The 17,848-nt window shown below is 50.3% G+C and overlaps 2 protein-coding genes across 8 annotated transcripts; one reads left to right on the top strand and one right to left on the bottom strand.

The window, feature by feature from the left end:
• Nucleotides 1–588: 588 nt before the first annotated feature.
• On the top strand, nt 589–9,515 carry COG1 (component of oligomeric golgi complex 1). The gene is made up of 14 exons (XM_048964979.1): nt 589–958; nt 1,030–1,274; nt 1,933–2,114; nt 2,490–2,660; nt 2,746–2,899; nt 3,775–3,985; nt 4,131–4,901; nt 5,340–5,486; nt 6,054–6,215; nt 6,474–6,601; nt 7,173–7,281; nt 7,742–7,851; nt 7,959–8,034; nt 9,350–9,515. The coding sequence occupies exons 1-14, from the start codon at nt 692–694 to the stop codon at nt 9,488–9,490; spliced, it is 2,874 nt and encodes a 957-aa protein (XP_048820936.1). The 5' UTR covers nt 589–691; the 3' UTR covers nt 9,491–9,515.
• A 617-nt stretch (nt 9,516–10,132) lies between these two features.
• Nucleotides 10,133–17,807, bottom strand: FAM104A (family with sequence similarity 104 member A). 7 transcript variants are annotated; one of them, XM_048964981.1, is made up of 5 exons: nt 17,635–17,807; nt 16,123–16,219; nt 12,876–12,917; nt 12,536–12,598; nt 10,133–10,764 (listed from the first exon to the last, which is right to left on the bottom strand). In XM_048964981.1, the coding sequence occupies exons 1-5, from the start codon at nt 17,679–17,681 to the stop codon at nt 10,522–10,524; spliced, it is 492 nt and encodes a 163-aa protein (XP_048820938.1). In that variant the 5' UTR covers nt 17,682–17,807; the 3' UTR covers nt 10,133–10,521. The 7 variants fall into 7 exon arrangements, with proteins under 7 accessions (XP_048820938.1, XP_048820940.1, XP_048820941.1 ...); XM_048964983.1 differs by lacking the exon at nt 17,635–17,807 and adding an exon at nt 15,030–15,162; XM_048964984.1 differs by lacking the exon at nt 12,536–12,598.
• Nucleotides 17,808–17,848: the final 41 nt, after the last annotated feature.

The following is a 17,848-nucleotide window of genomic DNA, read 5'->3' as shown; positions in this document are numbered from 1 at the left end:
TTGTGTGCCTGTCAGGTCTGACTAGAACTGTGTGCACACACGTGCGGGGATGGGCGGCTCGGCGCTGCGATCAGAAGCACGCAGCCCATGCAGGAGCACAGGCAGAAGCAAGCCAATAAGCGCCTTGGGAAGGATCTGCACGCTCAGAGCTTTCCTGCTACCTCCAGGGACTGGAAACAGGAGGTAACGTGTGTGCTTTAGGTTGGAGCTACACTTACAGCGGAAAACACACAAACCAGCACAAATAACCAGAGGGGATTTTCTGTTTCCCACGCACGGCAGCCGCGCCCCCAAGCAGCCCACGAGCAGCAGGCGCGGAGCGCTAGGCCGAACCAATGGCGCCCCCTAGCGACGCCCGCCGGACCTCGGGGCTGGGTTGGGGCCCGGCACCGCGGCCTGGCGCTGCGGACAGGATTGGGCCTGGCCCGGGAGCCAGGCGAGAAGGTAGACCCGGTAGCCAGCACCCAAGAGGATCCTGGGCCCGGCGCTGAGACCGAAGGGGGCCCGCAGGTAGAGAGCGTTTCCCCGCATCTCTATTGCCATGGCAACCGGGCGGCACTCTGCCCAGCAAAAAGATGGCGGCCTGCCGCCGGAAGTAGCACTGCCCGATTCCAAGATGGCGGCACGCCGCCGGAAGTAGCACTGCCCGATTCCAAGATGGCGGCCGCCACGTCACTACCGCCCCGCAGTGATGGCGGCCACGGCGGCTCGGGGTGCGGAGGCCGAGGCTCTGTTCGAGGCTCACACAGCGGCGGAGCTGCGCGAGGCGGAGCGGCGGTTGCGGGCCGGCATCGAACAGAAGCGGGAGGAGCTGCGGCAGATGGTGGGTGAGCGTTACCGTGACCTGATCGAGGCCGCCGACACCATCGCCGAGATGCGGCTGAGCGCCGAGCGGCTGCTGGACTCCGTGCGGGGCCTGCAGCGCGGCGGGGCGACGCGGCCCGGCCCCGCTCCGCCGGTGAGCAACGACCGGGCTGGGGGGGGTGATGCCTTCTGAGCCCTGCCTTAACGCCGTTTTCTCAACCGCAGGCCCCGCCGCAGGTGCAGGAGAAGCTGTACCGGGCGGCCGCGCAGCTGAAGCTGCTGCTGGACATCCCCGAGCGGGCGTGGAGCGCCATGGAGGCCGGGCGTTACCTGCACGCCGCCCGCCTCTACCTGCTGTGCCGCCACCTGCACGGCCTGTTGCAGCTCGACGCGCCCCGCGCCCGCTACAGCCCCGTCCTTGCCCGCTTCCCCATCCTGCTGCGCCAGGTGGCCGCCGCCAGCCACTTCAGGTGGGAGAAGGACGCGTGGTGAACCGGCAGCGGGTGCTTGGGGCCCAAAGGCCAACGGCGTCCTGAGCTGGGTTGACAGCAGGGATTGTCCTCCTCTGCCCTGTGAGGTCCCACCCTCAGGACTGCGTCTATGTCATTGCTGTGAGGAAAGGCTGCGGGTATTGACTGGAGAATGCTCTAGAGAAACCTCAGTTCAGCATCCCAGTGGTTGAGGGGGGCTTATACACAGAAGGGAGAGCAACATTTTACGTGGGCAGTTAATGATTGGACAAAGGAGAATGGCTTTAAACTAAATAAAAGGAGATCTAGATTAGATGTCTAGGTTAGATGTTAGGAAGAAATCTTTACCCACAGAGTGGCAAGGCCCTGGCACAGAGCTGTGGGTATCCCATCCCTGCAGGTGCCTAAGACCAGGCTTGGGGTGGGACCCTGCATCACCTGATCTGGTGGATGGCAGCCAGCCCACAGCAGGGATTGGAACTAGGTGATCTTTAAGGTCAATTGAAGCCATTATAAGTAACAGCAGGCTTCTGCTGTGAGGAATGCAGTACTGAGTAGAGTTTCTGCTCAGAGTCTCCTAACCCAACCTACATTTCTGTCAAACAGCAGACCTTCTCCCTCTAGCACTTGGTTACTGTCTGGTTCCTTTCCTTGCCAGATCCACCATCTTGCAGGAGAGCAAGTCTCTGCTGAAGTGCCAGACCGTGTCAGACCAGGCAGTGGCAGAAGCCTTGTGTGCCATCATGCTTCTGGAGGATAGCTCCCCACGCCAGGCCCTTGCAGACTTCCTTCTGGCCAGGAAACTGGCAATCCAACAGCTTCTCAACCAGCCACACCACGGTCAGTACAACAGGGCTGCCTCCTTTTTAAAGTTAGGGTAACCAGCTCTGTTTCTTCTCCATTTTGCCCTGTAGTACCCAAGCAGAAAAGTGGGTGGCTTAATCCTGCAAAGCTCAGAGTGGTGGGGTTTCAGCCATGTTGCACTATTGCAGTGGCACTGTGGGTGTCCTGGCAGCTTTTTGCCACAGTGCTCAATTAACAGAGCTCAGGAACTAAAGCCAAACTTATCTTCAGCCAGGAAGTAGGTGACGCACGTGGCTGAGACACATGCTGTCCAGCCCATTCCTGGAAGGTTTCACTGGACCCACAGAGCATTGTCATACTTCTGCTAGAGGGGCTGCCTTCACTGAAAGGCTTTTTCTTTTTTTTTTGCAGGTGCAGGTATAAAAGCTCAGGTGTGTTCACTGATGGAGCTGCTAACCACTACCCTGTACCAAGCTCATGCACTCTTCTACGTGATGCCTGAAGGGGTGCCACCAGACCCAGCCCTACCCTGTGGCTTACTCTTCTCCACCCTGGAGAGCACTACAGGCCAGCAGCCAGCAGGTGAGCACCCAGCCAGCAGCAGCTCTGTTTACAGGCAGGAGGCTGCCCTGTGCTGAGCTAATTCCCCCATCCCATGTGCTTCTAGGAAAAGGTGGGGTTCTGGAGGATGAGGCAAAGCTGAGCAGCTGGTTCAGGTACCTCCCAGAGTCTGTAGTGGAGTTTCAGCCAACTCTGCGGACCCTGGCACACCCCATCAGCCAGGACTATCTCAGAGACACTCTGCAGAAGTGGATCACCATGTGAGTGTGATACTCTCCTCCTTCACAGAAGGCCCCTATGAGGTCTCCTTGCTAAGGACAAAACAAAGTCACACACCCCTATGAAGCAAAGCTCTGCTGACTCCCTGTTCAGTATTCCTTCACCCCTGCAGTTAAGCAGCCAGAACAGCAGGGTACAGTCTTACTAGGCTATAGCACTCTGTTAAAGCAGACCACACTGGTTAGCCTAGGACTTCATAATATTTATCTAGAGCTGCTTTATACCGCCTAAATCACAAGCAAACAAACAAAGAAAAGGAAAGCAAAGCAAAATCCCTTACCTTTCTCTTTTGGCTCTTGGTCCAGCACCTCCTTCCTCTTCACTGTCCTTCTCCAGACTGTGAGTGCAGACAGAGCCCCTTTATAGAGCATTCAGCTCCCTCCCCAGTTCCCACCACATGGATGGAGACAGCTTTTCCAGCCCCTTAGCAGCCTGGTTATTCATATATGGGTGTCAGTCTTGTGTCATTAACCCATAGAGCTGCTGCTGGGCTGGCCAGCTGGTCCCTGGCATCAGCTGTAGCCCCCTGTGGTGTGTTTATTGGCCATGAGAAGTTTCCCCCTGCTTGCCAGGCTCATAATGAGGGCAATTAGCATAGTGGGGGTGTTCCTAGGGTGCAGCTGGCTTCGATGCCCACAGTAGCCCTGGGTTTCCAATGCAGGGCTTCCTTGCTGGGATTTAGGGTGCAGCTGTCTCACTGAGAGCCAGAGGTTCCCTGAGCCCTGCAGGTGCCTTTGCAGGTAGAGTTTCTTATTGACAGATAAAGAACCCCCCCCCTCCTTGATGTAGCATGTGTTTTCTCCTGGGTTCTCTGGGGTTATTTCTGAGCCAGTCTGAAGTAAAACTCCACCTTCAGGTGCAGTGAGGATATCAGGGCTGGGGTCAGCAACCTGCTGGTCTACGTGAAGAGCCTGAAAGGCCTCGCGGGGATCCGTGATGCAGTGTGGGAGCTGCTCACAAGTGAGTCCATAAGCCAGAACTGGGATGTGTTGTGCCGTCGCCTTTTGGACAAGCCTGCTTCCTTTTGGGAGGACCTACTGCGGCAGCTCTTCCTGGACAGGCTGGAGGTGAGCACTCTGCTGCAGCTTTGCTCTGTTCCCCATCTTGTCTCCAGCATGCCACTGGTGCCAGTTAGAAGCATTAAGTGCATATCTTAAGTGCTGTGTTACAGGAAGCACCTGTAAAAGCTTGGTTTTTTTCCTCATTTTCTAGATACTGACTAAAGAAGGGTTTGAATCCATCTCAAGCAGCTCCAAACAGCTTCTCATCTTAGCCCTGCAGGAACTCGAGGCCAAATCCAACACCTCTGCCTTGAGCAAGCACGTCCAATTTGAACACAATGTGGCCCAGTTCCTGTGGTCAGAGAGCTCCAGCGATCTGCCTTCAGATGCTGCTTGGGTCAACGTGGCAAACCGCAGCCAGTTTACCAAGAGCGGCCTGTCCATGAAGGCCCAAGCGCTCACGCCATGCGTGCAGAGCTTCTGCTCAGCTCTGGACTCGAAGCTGAAAGCCAGGTTGGATGACCTCCTGTCTTACCTTCCTGCTGAGTCTTCAGCCACCAAGGAGCTCGCTCCCACCGTGCAGCCTCTCTCAGGCTTCGACCGCTACGCCGACACCAGCACAGTGGAAGGGCTGCTCCGTGAGCACTGCATTGCCTGCATCCACCACGTGCTGGGCTGTGTGCGTGAAGAGCTCCAGGCTGCACGGGTGGATGCTCGCAGTGATAGCAGGCTCCATGCTGTCCTCTTCATGGCCAGGCTCTGCCAGTCCCTGAGTGAGCTTTGTCCTCACCTCAAGCAGTGTATCCTGGGCCGGTCAGGCAGTGCGGAGACGGCACTGAAGGAAACCCGCTCCACCAAGAAGCTGGGGAAGGGGAAAGTCCAAGAAGTGAATCCTGTGCAAGCCAAGTGGCAGGAGGTGAAGGCAGAACTCCTGCAACAAAGCCTGGCTGCTTACCAGATCTGGAGCTCTGCTGTTACTAAAGTAAGGAGCTGCTTCTCTCATCACAGCTGCTTTCTGTGGGGTTTTAGGAGGAAGTTTTTCACCCAGAGGGTGGTGACACATTGGACCAGGTTGCCCAAGGAGGTTGTGGATGCCTCATCGCTGGAGGCATTCAAGGCCAGGCTGGATGTGGCTCTGGGCAGCCTGTTCTGGTGGCTGGTGACCCTGCACACAGCAGGGGGGTTGAAACTCAATGATCACCGTGGTCCTTTGCAACCCAGACCATTCTATGATTCTGATTCACTGGCTCAGCTCCCTGTGATTGGTGCTGCTGCTGCTCCCTAGCTGACAGAGGTGGAACCTGGTGGGATGCAGCTTGGGGGGTGAGGGAGGATAGTCTGTCTGTAGGAGAAGGCTGCCTGTCCATGTTTGCTCTCACCACAGTCTTGTGACTCAATGCTTCTGTGTTTTGCACTCTAGGCTCTAGTTCAGTGCTTTACATCAACATTGCTGCTAGACACGGCTGGTTCTGTCCTGGCCACAGCCACCAACTGGGATGAGATTGAAATTCAGGAGGAGGCTGAGTCTGGAAACAGCGTAACATCAAAGATCCGTCTGCCTATGCAGGTATGAGAAAGATTCTCTTGATAAATGCAGAGAAATGATCTGATGGGAGGAGAAAATGTTTGATGTTTCCCAAAACCACTGCTTTGTCAAAGATTGCTGACCTACCACGCAGTTTGCCTGGCGCTATGAGCACAGGGCAGACACTCTGTGGTGCTGTTATTTGCTCTGTGAGACACTCACCTCTTAAGGGCACAGAGGTCAAAGGAAGGAAAATAGCTAGTTGCTGTTATGTATTCAAATGAATAAGATCGGCCCCAGTCCTCTAAAGTTGAGCTAAATAAGGATGTATGCCTGGTTTATACATAGAAGCCCACTAGAGAGACTTCACAGAAACTGATTGCTCTGAAGGACAGGACTGCACCCGTTGTGTTTTCAGGACTGCTGTAACCAAAAGCAGATTAAAAACCTGTGAAATTCGGATTCGAGCCCTTCTATGGGGGCAGGTAGATCTTTGTGACAGCAGCTTTGTTGCCTAGGGTGCAGGAGCTCAGAAGAATGATGTTCTGCTGCTGACAAAGCTAACACAGCTTACAGACCACATGAAAATAACAGTGTTTTGTTGAACAGCCATCCTGGTACGTCCAGTGCCTCCTCTTCAGCCTGTGCCAAGAGCTGAACCGGGTCGGCGGTCACACTTTGCCAAAGGTCACCTTGCAGGAGCTGCTGAAGGCCTGCATGGCAGAAGTGCTTGCTGCCTATGAAAAGCTCATGGAGGAGAAGCAGGACAAGGTAGACAAGTAGGATCAGGCCTGGCTCCGGCCTGCATGGGATGTGGGGATCGCTGGGCAGTATCTGTGCTCCGGTCCCCTGGAAAAGGAAATATCCACCTGGGAGGGGTAACGGGGTGAGGGCACTCTGCCTCCCTCAGAATGAGGCAGAAAGGGATCTGACAGCAGCCTGTGTGCTCAGAGGGGTTTGGTTGTGCCGGTTGTTTCTTGGGGGGCTGACATTTTCAGTGTCAGTGAAGAGCCCTTTTCCTATTTGCAGAAAGCAGGCAGCTTCCCCATGACGCAGAACAGAGCTCTGCAGCTACTCTACGATCTGCGGTACCTGAATGTCATCTTGACAGTGAAAAGTGAGGAGGCAAAAACCAGCAGGATCAAGCATGACTCCAGGTGCAGCGTAATTCTGAGTGCTGGAGACTTACAACATGTTGTGGAGCCCCACAGCTGTTTAAACTTGCAGCCTTGCTGTCTGCCAGAACACCCACAGGAGCCGTGCCTGGGCCGTGCAGGGCAGTACAACCTCTGTGCACAGTCACAGGAACTGGCTTCTTCCAATGAGTCACAGCTTATCCTCTACGTGTAGGAGTGGGATTCTGCAACTGACAGTTCAGACAGCAGGCTGGTGCCCTCTGCTTTGTATGCACAGTGCGGCCATGTGGTGGCAAGCACACGTTGGGAGGATGCTCCTAAAGAGAACAGTTATAAGCTCCCACCTGGGTTCAAACCTTGAGCTACCCTGGGGAGAAACAACAGCACGTATTACAGCAGTACCTGGAAGAGCTGAAATCATTCAGCTGATTTTATTCTTTTTCTTAGCAGTTCACATTTTGTTCAGTCACTTCTGCAGGTCGAGGCCCTGGCAGTTCCAGAGCACTCAGTGAAAACATCCCATGGATGTGAGCAGCCATCTTTGCTCACTAGGATGTAAATACTGACAGGCTTTCCTCTGCTCTGCTTGTAGGATTGAGAAGGTGACTGACTTCCTGGAGGGACACATCGATCCATTTGACTTGGATGTTTTCACACCACACCTAAACAGCAACCTTAATCGCCTGGTTCAGCGAACCTCTGTAAGTGCATGAAAAGGAATGCATCCATCGGGAAGCAGTGCTAAAAAACGTGATTTGAAGGGTAGTTTGATAAACTGCTTCATGTCCAGAGAGAGCTACTGGCACTTAGTCAGGAATGGGAAGGGTATTGAGTACCAGGTGACAAGAAGAGGAGCTTGCTGAGCGGGCTGTATGGCACATAATCACACATGGAGTTGGCAGAACTTTATCTAACAGGATTTGCTGAAGCCTGTGCAATGTTAATTGGGTTAAGTAGTGCTGAAACAGCCCCAGAATTCAACTATAGTAACAGCAAGCAGCACCAATTAAGAGTTACAAGGAGAGAAGGGAGACAATTTATAGTCAGACTTTAAACCAACCACAAGTACTGTGCAAAGCCATGCCAGTAGGCTCAGCAGCAACATGTTGGCTGGTCAGCTCTGCAGATGCCCTCCTTGCAAACAGCTTTCATACCTTGTAGGTTCTCTTTGGCTTGCTGACTGGGACAGAGAACCAGTACACAAGCAGGAGCGGGGCTCTGGGCTCCCAGGAGCTCCATAATATCTTGCCCTTAGCATCCAGCCAGATCAGGTAAGTTACTCTTAAGCTCTTCTATTCATTCCTATATCTCGTCAGGAAACAGGTCTAGCACTGCTGTTTCCTATGACCAACTGCATTTCTTTCTTCCATCTCTTAAGGTTTGGACTTCTGCCACTCAGTATGTCGAGTTCACGAAAGGCAAAGTCTGCGACCAGGAACACAGAAAGAGCTCAGGTTGGTGAAACAGAGCCATGTGAACTCCTTGCCTGTGCTCGTTGTCCCACCAACAGTAGAGCTTGCAGGGAAAGAAGAAAGCAGCCAGACAGTTAATATTTAACCTGATTTTTATTTTCTGTAAAATGAGAGAACCATTACGGCAACACAGCATGAGATGGGTTGGATTTCCCCTCGACCCTCCAAAGAAACCCAATGGCCCCTGGATATTTTTGGGGCCAGCTTTCTGTGTGGTGAAAAATTAGCAACATCCGTCATGAAAATGCAGTGAAGATCTGCACAGATGAGGTGTTTTGAGATCAATGCATAAAAGGGTTTTGTTTAAGTATGGCTGCAGGAAATGTTAAAGGATATTATCTAATTATTTCAACTCCCTTCCAGTGCGATGCTGACCTTTAACTCCTGATGAAGCTGGCCTGGGTATTTCAGCCTGTGTGAACCGAGTGGCTTGCTTCTCTTGCAAAGGCTCTGCCTCGTCTTGTTGCTGTTTTACTGGCAGACAAACATTATGCTGCCACGTTTCCTCCAGTTTAAAGCATTTGCTTAGGTGGAGCTCCCTGTGCTGAGGATGGAAAGAGCCAAGGGGTACCTTACTGCTACAGGAAGCAGTGATCCATTTTCTTTAGCCATTGATAATCTAATAATCAAACTGATGTTTCTGCAGCCAGGATGGAGGAATAAAGACCTGGCTTTATCAAAGCAGAGTGGTACTCAAGCTGCTGGCACTTACACTGCAGTCCTTGTTCTCTTATGATTTAGAAGTACTAAAAAACAGATACAGTATCAGGGTTATTTAAAAAGCCCAAAGCTTAACAGTAAGTGTATTCTTTACCTCTTCCACCTCAGCTGTAGTAGCGTGTAGAAGTGTGCAGTGATGTTTGTCTTGCTTCCACCACTCCCCAGCCATGGCTATGGAGTACATGGACATTCTGCATTCACTCCACTCTGCAGAATCACTTGTTCCTTTTATCAGAACAGTTCTAGGGAGGTTAAAGTTGGCAATTACTCAAGAGCAGCTCTCTACAAAAAGCCACAGCTGTGCTTCTACTGTTGTTGCACCACTGTTCTGAGCAGTCTTTTCCTTACTGCAGATTACTGTGTTTGAGCACTGAATGACTCCTGTGTAGTTGCTAACACGAAGAAGCTGTGCATCCACCTCTCAGAACAACCTTTCACTGCTTGTCCTTGCAAAGCCAGTTTGGTTGTCTGGAAACAGCTCTTCTGCTGTAGTCTGTACCCCCTTGCAGCTACTGTAGATGAGGTTTGGTCAAAGGCGTGCTGTCCTCATTCCTGACTCTCTTGTACTTAAAAACAGGTTCCACCTCCTGCGTTCACAAGAGCAGAAGACGAGGCCTTGCGCCCTGGCTCCTTGTTCAGGCAACTTGTAACTGAGGAGGAAGACACAGCTGCATCTTCTCTCTTCAAGCTGGGATGGCTTTCTGGCATGACCAAGTGATCCAATAAAAGAGTTTCTCTCTGCATTTGTCTTCACTGCAAAACTCCCCCTGCAGCAGGGACTGGGGACACCTCCAGAGGTGTTGTCAGAAGAGCAGCACTTCCCATCCTCAGCCAGGTGGTAGCATGCCACTTAAACCAGGAACAGGTCAGGACAGTCCTTGCACTCTGGCTGCTGAACCAGAGCTCTAGCTACTCTTTTACTTCCTATTCCTTCAGAGTTGTTAACTTTAAAAGTCAAGTTAAAGAAATCAAACTACACGATGTAACAGAAGACAAAACATTTCACAGCTAGAAATTGGAATTAGAGCAATGTAAGATTCCTCTTTCCTTCAAAAGCTCCTCCCCAGGCTACTCTATGCTTTCCTCAGCAGATACCACATGTCTGCTCACTAAATGAAACCAGCAGGCATCTGGTATTTTGGCTACAGCTGCCTAAGCTTTCCTGGTTCTAGTTTCACAATTTATTTTCAATACTGCAACAGTAAAGATAAAGCAGGCAGGGCTCATCACACCCCAAACCTGGTGGAGAGCTTACAGCTACAGCAGTCCTACAGCACTCCTGGGACAGCATTTACTGTCTTATTACCTCTAAATGCTCAAAAAATTATTTTCCCAAATACATTTTTTACTGGTTTATTGAAATAAAAAAAAAAAAGACTTATAAAACTGAAGATGAACGCTGGAAAGAATTTTACACAGAGCAACAAATCGCTAACAGATTAGGCAGTCCACTGGAATTGGACGTTATGCAATCCTATATCACAGATGTGGATTCCTCAGTCTCCTTTTGACACGTACTTTAAAACCACCCCAAAAAGAATCCTATAAAAATTGCTTCAAAGCCCCTTTTGCATTGCAATAGTGCAGCAGACCACAAGTAAACAATTTCCTGTTAACCTGTTATTTCATTTCAAATATAGACTGAAAAGGCAACAGGCGTTTTGTGCAATTTCATTTTAACAAACTAAGTTGAAATATCCAATCTACACAGTGCTGTCCCTTCACAGAAGGCAAGGAACTGCTGGTTCATCATGTAGGAGGGCGTCCGCGGCTCTGTAAGCTGTGGAAGTGTGCCTCCTTCAGGATCTGGTTGATGTGGAAGTAAGGACCTTGACTTAGTGCAGACTGCTCATGGAAGGGCTGAGAGGAGACAGGGCTGGATCCCGTCACTGCGGGGTTCAGGCTGGGTTCTGGGCCGCTCGCTCTGTCAGGGCTGTTGATGCTACTGCTACTGCAGCTGCTGCTGCTGCTGCCGCTATCGCTGCTGGAGGACTGAGACAAAGAGAATGTTAGCAGCACAACGACACCTTTTCCTCTCCTGTCCGCAACGAAACGCCTCAGTTAAGCAAGCAGTCTTGACAGCAAGTCCCTCCCTTCCAGATTTTTAGGCTCTCATTCAGCCTGATGGACGAAAGAAATCGACCGAGTGCTTTCTTGGCATTCATAGCTGCAGTTATTGCCGACACATGAAAAGCATCACAGAGCTGAAGGGATGAGCAAGCTTTCACCCAGAGTTTCACTGACCTCCAGTTCAAACCTCGTGCTTTAAGCCCATCAGCTCTGTCCCCATGACCCACATTTTAGCACTAGTGAAGTTTGCTGAATTCATCCGAGAACTGGAAAATAAAGAACGTCCCTGCACAGCCGCACGCGTCAGTAAAGACAGGCAGGGCCTGGGGAAAAAGCTGCACCAGCCTCACGTGAATCACTTCTGGTTCAGCAGACATTTTAGGTAAGCACCATGCAAAGCATTTTGCTACAAGTCAGGTGTTTTTTTATTCTAAAATGTGATCTGAAGCATCCAAAGCAACAGACTGTTAAAGTGAGGCGATGCCCAGGGTAGGTCTGACACCTCTACATGCATACAGCTCTTCTCCCAGTGCAGCACTGGGACTGCAGTGTTAGCTGTCAGTTCTCCATGCCAATTTACTTGACACAGCAGTGAAAGAATGACAGCCATCTAGTACCTCCACACACAGAGGAGAGAGAGAACTTAAGCTTGAGCTCACATGGAGGACAAGGTTCAGCATTTGGGATGAACACACTCCATGGTAATAACTGCAAGAGCATTAGCCATCACTGTCAGCGTTTCAAAGACTTAAAACTGTTTGGTTTGTACCATTTTAGGGGCTGCTAATGAAGGGCCTCCATTAGCTACAGCTGAAATACTTGAAAACCAGGCTGGATGTGGCTCTGGGCAGCCTGGTCTGGTGGTTGGTGACCCTGCACACAGCAGGGGGTTGAAACGAGATGATCACTGTGGCCCTTTTTCAACACAGGCCATTCTATGCTATGCTGTTCAGGACAACACTGCAAAGATTCAGGTGCTTAAGAATCAGCAGGTGACGTTACTTTGCCATCCTGCAAGAAGGAAATTCAAACAAGCAGCCACTGCAAATGACAGCAGCTAAAAAAAAAACCATTTTGGTAAGCGTCAAGTTGAAACCACAGAAGTCAGAGCTTGGCAGCAGCAGCAGAGGAAGATAAATTTAAGGAAATCAACTGCAATTTAACAGTTGGCACCACATCCAGAAAGTCTCACTTAAGGGTAAATCTAAGAACAGTGCAAACTGCATCTGTGAGAGGCTTGGGAAGGCACGTACAAATTGGGGGTGGCTCACGATGCCAGCTGGAAGCCCCACGGCACCGATTCCACGAGCCATCGTCACGACTCAACCATGTAAGTTCCCTTGTTTTGCTAAGCACTAAAAAAACACTTCTGTGCTTCAGTTCTGTTAGAGGACATCAAGCAAGACAATGGTAGTGAGGCTGCACCCGTGCTGGTGTGTTAGGTTCAGCTAGCAAGGAGAAAACAACAAAAAGACGTGAAGTCATTCATAAGGAAGCAGCAGATGCGACTCCATGAGCAACTCACTCCTCTTTCTACTGCTACTGACACTCGAGAGGGGGAGAACACCAGAAGGACAGAGAGGAGCAGCGAAATGGCACCTGCTGGGCCATCTCATTTTGCATAGAAGCACAAATACTGAAACGCAGTGCTGTTATGCCCAACGAGTCACAGCAGCCTTGGAGAGAAACCCACCGCACAGGACACTTTGTTTCCTTTTAGTCTGTGTTCCTTACTGTTTTTCGTTACAGCCACCTTCTGAAAATCAAGGCAAAAGTCACAATGAGAACCTAGCATCGCTTACTGCCCAAGTTTTGTATCTCAGCAGAACAAAAACATTTTAGAGCCATTAGCAACGATTATTTTCACGCATTACTGATTTATTTTTGAAGCATAGACTGTGTCCTGGGACGTGCTTCCTACATCTAAGGCTGTTGGCAGCTCTGGTTTGTCAGACTCTTTATTTCCATTTCTCTAATGCAAAAATTCACTAGCACAAAGCCCCTTTATAGCCCAAATCATGTCATGGACCTACCATTTCCCCAGGCTGTGGTGCACATTCTGTTACGCATTTGGACTACAATTAGACAAAAAAAGAATCCTTAAAGTCATCATGGCAGCAATGACAGGCATCTACACAATGAAACAAAGGTTTAAGCAAAAGGGCAGAAGAAAGCCCTGTGAGAGTTTATGAGCATCTGAAGCATCAAATGGGCTCCTCCCTCATCAGCCCCCCGCAGCATAACACAAGTTTCACCTGGACATTTGCTTGGAAACTATTTACCTGCATCCATCTGCTGATCTGTGATGCTGTGTCTCAACCACTAAGGGCAAAAACTCGAGAGCAGTATGATCTAAGCTGAATTTAACAAAGAATTAATCTGGTTTCCATTAAAATTTAGACCAGCCCTTCCTCAGCATGGTAGTAGAGTGGCATAGAAGTATTTCTGTAGCATTGCAGCTATTTGAGAGAAGCAACTGCTGCCTTGTGTCAGCAAACTCCAACAGCAATATCTGAGGAATCCCATCATCAGTCAGGCTAACAGAAAGGAATCCTAAGAAACTGGGTTCAGGAAGGAAAAGAGTTGCTGGAACACTGCAGGCTCCCTTCCTTCCAAGGGGAAAAAAAACAAAAACACAGAGCAAAGGGCTTTTTTCCCCAGTGATTCCCAGGCTGCAGAACACAGTGCTGCATTCCCTCAATTCCCCACATAACAGCTCCTCAGCAGATCCACTGCAGCTCTGCCTAACCTGCCATACAGGCTAGTCGAAACAGCAGAGCCTTGCTGAAGTAATCAGCAGGTATCTGTGCAGACAAGAAAGCTAACCTGCTGGTAAATGGAGAAGATAGAGGACAGGATGAACAGGAAACAAAGTGCAGCGGCAAATGCTCTGCTTTGCTAACATCCACCGTGGTTGTGTGAGTGCTTATGGACTGAACTGCAAAGCAGTTTCCCACAGTTGTCACCTGGGAGAGCAGGAGTGGTTTGATCTGAGGGCAGGAGGAGCTGCACATCATCACAGCAATTCGCCAAGAGGCAGCGCTGATGGCTGCTGAAGAACAGCTCTGCTTCCCAGCTGTGTTAAGTCAGCTGGAGTTAAAAATGCTGCCCGCTCCAGATGAAAACAGCGACCCCCCCTTCCCATTACACACAGCTCACAGGAGGGCTGTGACTCCAAGCAAGGACTGAGCGATGCCATCAAATGACCCACATGGACAGCCACCATCTAACACTTGGCTATCAGCTATAGAGAACAAGACAAAACACAGAACCTGGCTCACAGCAGCCCTATTTGAGGACTACGGCCAGCTGGTTTTTGCACCGAGGTGATGCAGGTCAATCACCCTGTGAGAAGGAAAGCCAACTTTCAAATGAAGGGAGGCAAAAGGAATCAGAGCTCTAGCCAGCATAAGACAAAAACAGGTGTGGGTGCCCTCAGATGGAAGCACACCATCTTTCCTATTCCTCTCCTACAGCTGCTGGGGGCTTTGAATCAGGCAGAGCTCCTCTTGCAAACCAAGTATCAGAAAACTAAGTGCAAGCATTACAAAGTGGCAACAGTTTCAAAGTGACACCAATCGGAAGCACTTGCAAACTGCAAGCACCAAAATGTCTCCACTTGGTACAGGAAGTCCTCAAAGAAACATTGAATACTGATTTAATCTCAGGGCTTTAATCTCTGAGCATGCTCAGTTCAGTGAGTCAACACCACAAGAAAACAAGCAGGGGAAAAAAATAAAATAAAATAAAAAAAGAGCTCTGTTCATCAGTAAAAAAACACGGTGAGTTTTGTTCCCTTGAGAAAGGGAACACTGATTTCTGCAGAACTGTGCCCAGCACACACATTCCTCATTCCAGCAGCACCAGGAGGATCCCCTCGCCTGCACATCAGGGTTTAATGTGTTAAAGCATACTTCTGCAACGCAAGTGCATGCATGAAGCAGGAATCTTAATGTTAGCTTCAGCCACTGAACTCTACTCTGACTCTGCCAGCAGCGGGGCGGGCGGCTCAGACCCATGCTGTTCACTCACAGGCACCCCAAACAAAACAGCAGTTAAGGACAGAGGGAAGGGCATCTGCTCCCACGTGTCTGCTATGAGGCTGTTCCCACTGCTGTGTTTTAGTGGCTTCGCCCAGCCAAACATCAAGTGCTCACAGGACAAGCAAAGGTGCTTCTGCCACTCACCATGAAGGTTTTTCCTGATATTCTCAATTTCATTACTCCCATTTCAATCCCTTGTTCCACACTAAATTCTTCCTCCTCCCGCCACAAAGCTTGTTTAGCCATTAACTACTCTACACACGAAGAGGTGTTCCACCTGTTGGACAAGTGATTCTGTGTCAGCTGGCAGGCAGCTATCCATGCTTCTACCCGTTATACCCAAGAAGCAAAACCAACTCCAACCCAGCAAGTCCTACATTTGGCAAAAACAACACAGCTAACAGCAACGTCTCCCATCAGAGCAACCTCCCTCATGATGGACATCTCAGCTCTGCAGTCCCACTTATCACAGCAGCCACTGGTAAAACTGTGCTGGCTAAAAGAAAGCCTCCCTCACAGAAGTGATGGTGGGATAGAGAGGCTGACATCATTTTAAGTCTAAGTATGCATTTGAAGGCATTGCTATGTGATAAAAGATAAGCTGCTCAGGTACAGAGCATACCACATGTGGTGCAAAGCATATCTAGTGGTTCAATGTAACAATATCTTGTGATTACTTATTAAGGTCAGTCTTCAGAGAGAGGGGGCTCCATTAAAAAAGAAAAAACACCTTAAAGTCTTAAAAGAAATCCATTTCATAACTTGCAGGGACACAAACTAACAGGCACCCTCCGCAGTGCAAGCTCCTCTCCATTAAAGCTTTGCAGTAAAACTACACTGCTAACTAGAAATGCACCCAGTGAACCTGCAGGTGATTAATGCAGGCAACAATGCAGGAAATCTGGTGGCAGCATGAAAATCAGCATCTTTTCATTTATATTTCTTTTTAAATCTCAGATGCTAGCAAGTGACACCATGCTAGCACACCTGCTGTGTGAGGGACGAGACCACAGCAGACAGAAGCCTTCTGGTCAAACATAGCATGTTTTCCAGTGAAAAGTGTTGATATCCAAGCTGCATTTTACAGATTTGAGCCTCTGATACATAACAGTTTGTGTCGTACACAAAGGCAAAACAGGCCTTCATCAACAACTCCCTACGAATGCAATTTCATCAGATAATCCAACTATTCAACTCAGCATTAAAGGAAACTAAATCTGTCCAAGAAGGCTCTCACCTCAGTGTCCCAAGAGTCCTGAAGGACAGTATTCCTGGTACTACGTTTGGTCTGTGGAATATGACTGTCATCTTCATTGCCATTGCGCCTCCTCTTCCTGAGGAAAGATCAGGGAGAAAGAAGAGAAAAAAAGATTATCAGCCCCCTGCTGTACTGCTGGTTTTGTCCTTCAAAGGTGATTCTTCAGAAGAAAAAAAACAAACAAGAGGAAAACTCATTAAATTAATGACAGATGCATCTAAACCTCCAGTGTGTCGTGGGCATCACTTTCTCTTTTTAGCTGTTCTCTATGGAGAAAACCCTCCTCCTCACCAATTAGTCAGGTTGATGTTTCATACCAGTTTAAGGGTCAAGGACTCGCAGTGGCCATTAAAAAACAGTGCTGAGCATCTCTCTAAACAAATTTCTTCAACAACTCTCAGCCTTGTAACCGCTCTCAGTGTTCAGGCACATCTATAAATAAGCCTGGGACTTTGGTAAACATCCGACAGGCTGAAAAGAGCAGCTGGAAAAAGCAGTGATCACACTTTCAATAAACAGCCAGTTACTTTCATCTTGTTGACGTGAGTCTACAACTGGAGCCTGTGACGACTTTCTTCAGTCTCCCAACTCAGCATCTGAAATCAAATCATACTCCTGAACCATGTTTATTTTTTGCATTCTAGAAGAAAGGTCTGCTTGATGTTAAGGTGGAAAGCACATCCTAGAAGACAAATCCTTCTCCTATTCGGATCTATTTGCATCCTCTTATGACATCAGCGCTGCTCCACAGCAGCTTAGCAATAACAGCAGCTTAGAATCCCTGTGAACCGCTGTCCCTCAGTGTCAGCAAAACCTGGCTGTTAACGTCAGGTGATTTTTCCCACTATGGGAACACAGTTGGTCCGCCAGACCCTCAGTATGCTGAGCATTATACAAACACTAGGAGAAAACCACTTTGATAACTGAGGATTAACACACATAAACACACTCAAATGAGTCAAAACAGACTCAGGCAAGATATTTATAACTGAATCTTTCTGGCTGAAAAGCTGCAGCAGCAGCCTCGGCCCACGCCTGCAGACCAGAAGTTGCCTCCTGCCTCTCCCTCCCTCAGGACGGCCACAGCGCGGCTGCCTGACGCCCACCTCAGCATCCCATGCTGTCACAGCGCCCTACTGAGCAGAACCACTCCCCGCCCCGCTGCAAACACGCCGTGTCACCACACAACCACCCCCACTCTGCCATTCCGCTCCCCCAGCCCAGCTCCCTCCCCTCACTCCCAGCTTCCTGCTGCGGCCTCAACCCCCCCCAACACCTCGACACAGACAACTGCCGTCCCAGCACGCAGCTCAGCCCCCAGCCAGGCCATCCTCACCGACCACAACGCTCCCGTTCGCTCCCACAGCCGTTCCCCACCTCCCCCCGCAAACCCGCGTCGCCAGCAGGCCGAGACCCTCTCAGGCCCGCCTCCGCCTCAGGCCGCGTTCCCTTTTCCCTTCCTCTCCCTCCTCGCTCAGGCCGCGCTCCCACCTCTGCCTGGCCCCCCGCTCGCTGGGCAGCGGCTGCCGGCAGCTCATGGCGGGCACAGCCCGACGGCCGCGGTACGCTTCGACGCCGCTGTGGAGCTCCGGCGCCGCTCGACTCCCACCGCCGCTTCCGGCGTCTCCACCTCCCGCACATGCGCGCCGTCCGCCTTAACCCCGCCTTTATCTTTATGCGCGTGCGCGACGCTCGCCTTAGCCCC

Source organism: Lagopus muta, chromosome 18 (assembly GCF_023343835.1).
Source record: "Lagopus muta isolate bLagMut1 chromosome 18, bLagMut1 primary, whole genome shotgun sequence".
NCBI lineage: Eukaryota > Metazoa > Chordata > Aves > Galliformes > Phasianidae > Lagopus > Lagopus muta.
This window is presented reverse-complemented; position numbering and strand designations above follow the sequence as displayed.

Excerpts from the sequence above, each read along its gene's own strand:
- COG1 (XM_048964979.1), top strand. The coding sequence starts at position 692 with ATGGCGGCCACGGCGGCTCGGGGTGCGGAGGCCGAGGCTCTGTTCGAG. Across the intron at positions 1,275-1,932 it reads GCCGCCGCCAGCCACTTCAG|ATCCACCATCTTGCAGGAGA; the intron begins GTGGGAGAAGGA and ends TTTCCTTGCCAG. Across the intron at positions 6,216-6,473 it reads TGGAGGAGAAGCAGGACAAG|AAAGCAGGCAGCTTCCCCAT; the intron begins GTAGACAAGTAG and ends TCCTATTTGCAG.
- FAM104A (XM_048964981.1), bottom strand. The coding sequence starts at position 17,681 with ATGAGCTGCCGGCAGCCGCTGCCCAGCGAGCGGGGGGCCAGGCAGAG. Across the intron at positions 12,918-16,122 it reads AGGACTCTTGGGACACTGAG|TCCAAATGCGTAACAGAATG; the intron begins GTGAGAGCCTTC and ends GTCTAATTGTAG. Across the intron at positions 10,765-12,535 it reads GAAACAAAGTGTCCTGTGCG|TCCTCCAGCAGCGATAGCGG; the intron begins GTGGGTTTCTCT and ends TCTTTGTCTCAG.